The 10000-nt window shown below is 44.4% G+C and overlaps 1 protein-coding gene across 3 annotated transcripts in view; it reads left to right on the top strand.

Moving 5' to 3' along the window:
- The window catches only part of nlrc3 (NLR family, CARD domain containing 3), a 24294-nt gene that overhangs the window by 2067 nt on the left and 12227 nt on the right, over positions 1-10000 (top strand). For 2 of the 3 annotated variants that reach the window (XR_006027113.1, XM_042082865.1), the window contains exons 2-4: positions 1946-2108; positions 5944-6201; positions 7764-9552. Coding sequence is in view for 2 of the 3 variants with exons in the window: in XM_042082865.1 (XP_041938799.1) it covers positions 2015-2108; positions 5944-6201; positions 7764-9552 (2141 nt within the window). In the remaining variant the exon portion in view is untranslated. Of the gene's footprint in view, positions 1-1945; positions 2109-5943; positions 6202-7763; positions 9553-10000 lie in introns of those variants that run through there. The other variant, XM_042082866.1, reaches the window with a different exon arrangement.

Raw genomic sequence — 10000 nt, 5'->3', positions numbered from 1 at the left:
GGCAATCTTCAGCAGCACCAGTATAGAAGAGTGTTTTGGTATTGAACTTGACACCACCCTATATAAGAGAGCCCCTATTCAAACATTAATAATTCAAACAAAAGCTTAGCACAAAAAGTAAGGAAATATGTGTTTGGTAGATTATTTCTCTGTGGTAACAATTATTTTTGGCAATAAATCTTATACCGTTGGAAAGCTTGTTTAGTTCCCTTTCAAATGGTGCCCCATTTACAAGGAACACACACTTTTGGGATGAGCAGCAGAGCTGAGTATGTGGGTTGCGCCCATGAAAAATTTATTGCTGTAAGGATATTGTATTGGCTAGGACTTTCATATTCATGTACTGCATGTCACATAGCACATCTCATAAGGTATTAGGAGGGACAACTCTACTGGCTTGATGCTGTTATACATGCAGCTTGTGATTTTTTTTTTTTAAGTTTTAATATTTTGGGGAATTCTGTTAGCCCTTAATCAACAGGGTGATAAAGAGTGGACAGGAAATGAGTGGAAGAGAGATGAAGTGTGGGTCCGAGAGATGACCTCATGTCAGAGTTGAACCTGGGTGCCCATGGGCACTGAAAACGTGTGTGGTTCAACCACTGCGCTCCGGCTGTGAAGGACATCTTTGGTCATCTCACTCGTTCTCTCTCTTTTACTCTCTTACACACACACCCACACACTGACCTCTCAAAGTAAAGTGTGTATAAAGCAATATAAAGGAGAAAGAGGATGTACTTTCCCTCTAACCACGACCAGGTTACAAAATAATGCCACACTTCCGTTATTTAGACTTCATTCTAGAGAACCACACTTTTTCAATTTTAACATCCACCACACATGTAGGCCTGCCTGACAAACATACTTAAAGGCCCCCTATGCAATATTGTCAACTTAGTAAAATAGTTTAGAAATCATTGTGATGACCTGTTGTGGTGAAAATGACGGCTTTCCCTGCTCCTCCTACTGTCTCCTAGCGGAAAACCAGCCTTGCAAGATCTGCATCTGTCAAGTCTGAATCAGGATGTCTCGTGAGAAGCGAGAACCCAGAACAAGCGAGAAACACAAAATGCTTAAAATTCTCTGGACACACACAAGGGCCCCTCAAGCACCGGTTAGCCATGCCGGCTAGTTATAAGAACAAGCAGTGATGACTTCATTTTTTAGATGTTCATCATGGCAGAGCAGCGAAAAAAGACAGTTGTGAAATATGCACCCCAAAACTGTAGGGGGAGCTCCGTAGAGAAAAATGTGACAACAAAAGTGAGAAATCTCGAAGAAATGACTAGAGTTACAGAGCGGGCCTTTAATAATTAGTAGGAAATACAGTAGTTGTAGCTTTACTAATTTCATCTAAAGTGTTTCAGTCAGTGGACTGAAAGTACATACAGTAGCCTACTGTACACACAATTAGAACACTGTGTTATTTGGGCTATTTCCAACTATGTAAAAAATATAAATATTTCTTTGGGCAAAACCCCACACATTGCCACATAAAACATGAGAGAAAGAGTTGATGTCAGTGAGCATGACCAGAATATGTTGTTCTAGTCTATGTGCCTGTTTTCTGGGTGTTTGGTTTTGTATTGCCTGGCTGACTCTGGATGTCACTGAGCCGTTGCTAGGGTAATGCGAAGATTACTAACTTTATATGTGGCATTGAGGTCAGCCAATTTCTCAGAAGAGCATGTGTGTGTGCATGTGCGCACAGTCTGTGGTTGTGGTTCTATGAAGCGTGTATGACGTGTGTGTGTGTGTGTGTGTGTGTGTGTGTGTGTGTGTGTGTGTGTGTGTGTGTGTGTGTGTGTGTGTGTGTGTGTGTCTATACAAGATACACTTTTTTGAGATAGTGTTTTTGAATTGACATACAGTACATTTCTCAGAGTAGCACAATTGAATTATGTGGAGAAATGAGAGCTGATTAAATGCTGTGTGTGTTTTACAGATGATGGAGAAAGCCAGAGTCCTTTTCAAGCACTAAACACACACACACACACACACACACAGCTCAGAGATGGACAAACGCTCACACATTCCCTGGGAGGAGGACTGCTACATCGATCTACAGTCGACAAATCATAAAACTGGTCCACAGAAAGAGAAAGAAGGTAACACACACACACACACACACACACACACACACACACACACACACACAAAATTGCACACCAACGTGCAAACACTCAGACACATGAAATCACACACACACACAGATCTGAGCTGATTCTGTCAGGGTCTAAGTGGCTAAGTGGGTCTGGGGCGGAGTTGTGAGTGATAGAAGAGGTTGTTACCATGGCAGCAGTAAAGGGAGAAATCAACAAACCAACACAGACGTGATGACTTTTACATGCAGTTCAATCAGCAGCTGAAGACATAACTAAAGCAAAACATTGTAAGCAATTGAAATGATGAATGAAAACTGACAAGATCATGATTAAGGTCTTTCTTGACTTCATTTAGAATAGTCTGGAGTATTATGTTGAAACCACAGCAACCCAAACACTGGACAGGCTCCTTCATTCTCATGAGCAACAAACCCTAGTTTTGGGTTGCGTTTCCAAAACAATTCAACCATTAACTATTCCTGTAGAAAACCCATAGCCCAATTACATGCCCACAGGTAGGCTACACCTGCTTTAAAAAAATAGGATGATAGGGAAAAACATTCCAGCTAAGCATTCAATAATGAATATTGAATATTACTGTATATTGACCCGTTTAATCCAATAGTGACCGTACAAAATAATCTGGCTCTTGTGCCTTTAAAACTGTTACTGGATGAATTCTCAATACATTTCTCCCAAAAATAGAAACCTGAAAGGGTATCAGTTAAATATGTGCAGTGCCAAATGTGTAGTGTAATTTCTCACATGGCCAGAGCTGCTTATGTTTTGGTTGCACCCTGACCAGAAAATGTCCACCCAAAAGCTCCCAAACTAAAGCTTAGAAAAGTATGTTTATGTAAACATAGGACAAAGATTTTTGGTACACATTATCTTTAAGGTGTCTAGTATGGAGGGATGCAATTGAAATATATGAACTTTGTTCAGCGTTCTCATAGCATGAGTTAACATGATGACGGTCACAATTGTGACCGTTGGGAAAAAACATAGTCCGATTTTAGGGATTTTCACACATTTCATTGTACAATCATCTAATTTCCACAAAATTCCATTCAAAGATGATATGGGGACATTGTCCCAGGTCTGTTCTTTACTTTTAAATTTGTATCACATGGCATTTCTCAACATGGCCTCTGAAATTCTCTATTATATTCTAAGTGTGCCAATTTTACATAGAAAATCCATTATACCACACTATTATACATAATTATTGTAATAGCTGATTTTCTATGCTGTTCTTTATTTTAATTTCACTTTCAGTCACTTCCTTATCAGGCACATATCAGATCTAACTGACTGCCCAGATTTTACAATCACACCTCAAAAACAGTAAATCATTATACTTATTGACTATTATATTACATAATGTCCCACCCCTTTTCCCAACAATACCCCTCCACTTATGTACAGTAAAGGGCGTCTGCCACAGGGACCAGTCAGACGAACCAGAAGCAAAGCTTCATGTGATCAAAAATAAAGATCAAGTGTCTCAAGAATCTGCTCTCACACTATTGTATGTCAAAATTACAGAATGTTTCCTATTATGCATTTAGAACCTTACTTAATTCAGTGGTAAAATTAATCAAATTTAGCAATATAGTGGATATCACACCCCTCTGACACTAGATTAGACCAATAACTGAGGTCAGAGCAGGCTCCTATGCTCCTCAGGTTTATATGTGATGGGATCATGGACAGGTGTCCTGTGTTCCCCAGGTCAAGCATTGTGTGTTTCCAGGGTCCTCCAGCTTTATAAAGCACATAATAGGTACCCGAATAAGCATAGGTCCCAGGATATATAGGACACTGGGAATATAGGGCCTTATGAAGCTGGCAAGTTACTTAGTTGCATGCTGTGATAAAAATATGTTTAACAGCACTCACCAAACACACCTCTCTACTTGTGTGTTTGATGCCAGACAGGCTCATATGGTAATGCTGTTGTATATGCATTTAGAACCTTACTTAATCCAGTGGTAAAATGAATCAAATTTAGCAATATAGTGGACATCACACCCCTCTGACACTAAATTAGGCCAATAACTGAGGTCAGAGCATGTTCCTATGCTCCTCAGGTTTATATGTGATGGGATCATGGACCCAGGTGCCCTGTCCATGGTGTTCCCCAGGTCAAGCATTGTATGTTTCCAGGGTCCTCCAGCTTTATAAAGCACGTAATAGGTACCCGAGTGAGCATAGGTTCCAGGATACATAGGACACTGGGAACATAGGGCCTTATGAATAAAAGGCCTTTGGAGCATAGGGACCAGGTAACATAGGTTCACTTCATTTAGTGACCTTAACAACACCACTGAGCAAAGGAGACCAATTGCTGGTCCAATGGAAAGGCAATTAATGGTATTGGAAGTATGGCAGTAGACTTGCAGGACAATCTGTTGTGTAATTAATTAATTAATTAAATAATACAATAATAAACAAACAAACAAACAGACAACTAACATCACTTTTTGTAACATTTGTGGTTGCCGTTGTATTGTAGGGTGGTGTTGTTTACACTATAGTCATAATAGTGTGATATAATGCCTTTTCTATGTAACAATCAGCACACTTATAATATAATAGAGAATTGCAGAGGTAATGTTGAGTATTGTAATGTGATACAAAATTAAAAGTAAAGAACAGACCTGGGACAATGTCCCCTTATTATCTCTGACTGGAATTTATTGAAAATTAGATGATTGCACAATGAAATGTGTGAAAATCACTAAAATCGGACTATGTTTTTTTTCCCAACGGTCACAATTGTGACCAAGCATAAAAGACTCCTTTTCACCTACTTTTTCAGTAAAATTTGAAAAAATAGTAATTGATTACTTTAAAGGGTTACTCAAGACACATGATTTTAATATATTCAAGTCTGGAAAAAAATTGGGATTAAACGGGTTAAATATTTCATATATTATAATAAATGTGTAGTAAGCAGAATTTAAGCATGGCTGCATGTGACATTTTCTACAGATCAAAATAACATAGGCCTAATAGCATTTAGCCAATTGGAATAACTTGATGATGACTTGAGAAGACAAACTATTTTGTGGAAATGATGCATTGTCATGAAATTTGCAACTGAGTGACTTTGTGAAACCAGTCTCTGGTAGCCTGTAAGTGGCATCATCGCGCTCTATCTGTCACTTTTTGTCTGTAGTGCTTAGGGGCAGCCGTGGCCTACTGGTTAGGGCTTTGGTAACCGGAGTTTTGCCAGTTCGAACCCCGACCAGTAGAAACGGCTGAAGTGCCCTTGAGCAAGGCACCTGATCCCTCACTGCTCCCCGAGCACCACTGTAGCAGGCAGCTCACTGCGTCGGGATTAGTGTGTGTTTCACTACTCACTGTGTTTTGTCACTGTGTCACACAAACGGTTCAGGAGATATGCAAAAGTTCCTGCTAGATAGATGCACTATGCGTCTGAATTTAACACTGACTTATCTGTATGTCTGTCAATCATCAATAAAATAAAAGCTCCCATAATGCATCTGTGGTGCATGCACAACCTATTGAAGTTGGCCATAGCCCTTGTCTTCTAATAGCAGACCACCCCACCAAAAATCATACTTAACTATCCCACATGAACTAACATACACTAAAACAGAACGAAATGAGTAACTACAATAAACTGCTGAATAAACTTTAATTGAGATGTTATCGTTTCTGCTGTCCAGATCAATTAATAATTGAGGTACTGTCTGACAATGAAAATCTGTCTGACAATGAAAAAGTGGCTATGCTATTGATTAATTTAAATGGTGACCTTGAGAATAACTTTTGTGTGTGTACATGTCTGTGTGTCTGTTTGCTTTAGTTAGTTGGCTGCAAAAGCACCAGCCGGCTTTGGAATGTTTGGTGTATAGCTCTGTCTTGGAGGGTGTGGTCTCTCACATGAAAAAGGCGGGGCTTCTAACTCACAGCGAGGCTGGATTGGTTCAGAAGGCAGCGTCTCTGCCAGACCGCTGGCACACATTGGTGGAACTACTGTCAATCAAGGATCCTCAGGGCTCTAAACTTCAGAGTTTCCTAGTTACCTCTTACCCCATGGAGTACCAGCTCATCAGTCAATATGGTATGTGTGTGTGTGTGTGTGTGTGTGTGTGTGTGTGTGTGTGTGTGTGTGTGTGTGTGTGTGTGTGTGTGTGTGTGTGTGTGTGTATGTGTGTTTATGTTTATGTATGTGTGTGTTTGTGTGTGTGTGTGTGTGTGTGTGTGTGTGTGTGTGTGTGTGTGTGTGTTTATGTTTATGTATGTGTGTGTGAGTGTGCGTGAGTGTACGTGTGTGTGTTCACTCAAGTGAAGATGTATAATGTCCAGCTGTTGTGGTTTGAAGATGAAGTGTGTGCCTCTGTTTGTTTGCGTTCACAGCTTTTTTGATGTACCACACACCACAGCTTCAGATTTCATTATTAAATGCCACTTGAGAAACCAGGTGCTATAATGACATGCAGAGTCACGAAGCAACACTTCACACGCTCACACACATACTCTCTCTCTCTCTCACACACACACACACACACACACACACACACACAAACACAAACACAGTTTCTTTCTCAGTCATTCATTACAAACAGTCTTTTTTACTTCTTCACTCTGCTCATCATTAATATGGGAGCCAGTTACTCTCTCCCAAATCCCTACAAGAGTTGTGCAGGTGTTACACACAAGCCACAGATAACTACAAAACACACCTGGCTGTGATGGACAGGTGGATGGGAGGAATAAAGAGATAGATTGATTAGTTGAGGGAGGGATAGATCCTACCAGGAGGAGGTTTTCAGCCACTTTCAGTTTTGGCCTAGTTTCTTCGTCTGGCAGACTAAATTTATAGCTGATTATTAGGTTATAATAGGTACCGGTATATAGGTTTAGTCAGATTTTTATTTTTTTTTATTTTTTGCATGTCCAAATTTCCGTCAAGGATTCCCGGGACACTGAAAGACCGGGGTACACGAAACTTGGTGGGCATGTAACCCCACATGGATAGCATGGAACCATCGTTTTTCGTTTTGATCTGTAGCCCCCCCGAAGAATTTCTCAGAATTATGAACAGGCAAGATGGTTGTGGGGTTGTATAAAATGAAATTTACATGTGAAATCTATGAACTAATCATATTTTGGTACTTGTTGTCTAGCAGATACCAGTGAGAATTGAGTGTGGATAATGCAATTTAGTGAGACAGTTAGAATCATATAGGCCTTTCAGCGTGATTTATTTTTGTGGAAAAAATGTGCTGGACTGGGCGGCGGTCATATTTTGTACCGCTCTAGTTTTTTTAAGTTATTGGTCTACACAATAAAAAAAACTGCTACACAGTAAAAAAAAAGTTACAAAAAATGAGGAACTCAAAAACAGCAGTCACAGGATATAATTACATGTTGGCCTGAATGTTAATGCAGCTGTGGTTAGATATGTCTAACAACCACAGCACTATCCACATTTTGTTGGCAGACAGAAGTTTTGGCAGACAGTTTCGCATTTCAAATACCCAGGTATTTCATGGAGTTCATGATACCATGAACTCTAATGAGGTTCCCAGGTCTATACATATGAACTTGTAGACCAAAATAAATAACAATCTTGTGTGTGTGTGTGTGTGTGTGTGTGTGTGTGTGTGTGCGTGCGTTTAGACACAGTTGTGCAGCAGCAGAGGACTGTATTGCTGCAGCGTTTCAGAGAGGAAGCAGAAACCCCCTCCCACAAGAGTGTCAATCAAAGCCATCAGGCAGAAGACTCCTCCTCTCCCCCCGCCCTCCTGCTGATAGAGGGTGTGTCTGACCTCCAGCAGCGAGAGCACGACTTCACACAGCTGTCAGTCACCCGAGGGGCGGGCCCACTATATGGGCGACCTCTGGGATTGGACAAACTTCTCCTTCCTCTGACACGTACGAGTCCTGCCCCCAGGGTCTGTCTGACAGTGGGCTTGGCTGGAAGCGGCAAGAGCCGATTGGTCAGTCACTTTGCCCGTCTTTGGGGTCTTGGACAGATCCATCAGGAGATCAGTCTGGTTCTCCCTGTTGCATGCTGGGAACTGGGGTCCTGTGAACGTTTGTCTGCCGATAGGTTGATGCGGATGCTCCTCCCACAAGGGTCAGAGTGTGTGACAGTGACGTCAGCCTATAAGACGCTTCTAGTGATTGACGGACTGGAAGAGTTGAGATCGCCATTGGATTTTGCCGAAGCCCCGGCCACGTGCGATCCTAAACGAGAGGTGCCGGTCGCTGACCTCATCACCAACATCGTCAGAGGCAACCTGTTGCCAGGGGCCATGCTCTGGTTGCTATGTCGACCGGGCGTGGGTGCCCGCGTACCGGCCGGCCTGGTGGACCGAGTCACGGAGGTCCCTCCGCTGACACCGATGGAGATCCGTCAGCTCCTCCGCACGCACCGGCTCACACACGCGCGCGCCGAGGAGATCATCTGGGCCCACCTGGACGCACAGACGCCCCTGATGGTGCTGTGCACGGCGCCGACCACCTGCGGCCTCATCATGGACACGCTGCTCCGCGCCCTGGACGCCGGACTGGAGGACCGGCAGCTCCCGCAGAGCCTCACGGAGGTCTACGTCCACTACTGCTGGCCCCTGAGGGAGGAGTCCGAGTGGATGCGGAACAGCGTGCGCAAGCAGCTGGCCACGCTGGGCAAGCTGGCCTTCTACAGCCTGCTGCGCGGACGCCACGCACACACCGAGAGCGAAGCGCGTGCCTACGGTCTGGAGCTGCCCCCGCCGCCGGGCAGTCTGGGATGCCGCGTGCTCCGACGCGAGGCCGGCGTGTGTGGCAGCGGCGCCATGTGTGTGTGGCGCTTCACGCACCTGTCCCTGCAGGAGTTCCTGGCGGCCGTGTTCTACTACTTGTCGGCACGGCGCGGCATGTTCGACCTCTTCTCCGAGAGCAGCGTCAGCTGGCCGCGCATCGGCTTCCTCAGCCACTACCGCGCCGCCCTCCAGCGGGCCGACCAGTCGCACGCGGCCGCGCAGAAGAGCAGCCAATCACACGCCACGGCAAACCTCCAGCTCTTCCTGCGCTTCCTGACCGGCCTGTTGTCCCCGGCGACCGCGGACACCGTGTCCGGCGCCCTGGGGCTTGGCCGCGACGAGCACGCGGCGCACCGCGTCGCTGTGGCAACTGCTTTGCAGGCGGCGGTGACCGGGCTCGGGGGCGGGACTGTCAGCATGCGCTGCGTGTCATTGGTGGCCTGCCTGGCGGAGATGCGTCAGGGGGAGCTCCTGCGGTCAGTGGAGGAGGATCTGATTGGCTGCGGGCTGAGGGGGAGGCTGACCGCGTCTGCCTGCGCCGTGCTGGCGTACCTGCTGCAGGTGTCACCTGCCTGTGCTGACGACACCAACCTGAGCATGTGCCTGGACCACGGGGCACTCAAGAGGCTGCTGCCACAGCTGCTCTACATTAGTAAGCTACGGTAAGACACACACACACACACACACACACGCACACACACACACACTATGTATACATACACACACACACACACACACACACACACTATGTATACATACACACACACACACACACACACAAACACACATCTATCTATTCTATCTATTATTATTATTATGGTTGTATATAAACACACACAAACTTCTAAGTCACTAAAACCGATTCTCAGTTGCTTCCATCTATGCTTATAGGCACTGCAGGAAATAGCACTCCTCCACTACACAAGAGATGCACAAAGTCTCTAAGGTGGAGATACAGTCTCTCAGATACACACTCATACAGACAGAGAGATAGAAAGAGAGACAGAGAGACAGAAACCAAGACCACAGCTGCGTGGTCTGTTTTACTGGGTGGACAATCTTGCATTTCCTGAGTTGATGCTGACTGCATGCTTTCAGTCACGTCTTTCT

The sequence above is a fragment of the Alosa sapidissima genome, chromosome 24 (genome assembly GCF_018492685.1).
Source record: "Alosa sapidissima isolate fAloSap1 chromosome 24, fAloSap1.pri, whole genome shotgun sequence".
In the NCBI taxonomy this organism is placed as follows: Eukaryota; Metazoa; Chordata; class Actinopteri; order Clupeiformes; family Clupeidae; genus Alosa; species Alosa sapidissima.
Note: the sequence above shows the minus strand (reverse complement) of the source record. Positions and strands in the feature narration are given on the sequence as shown.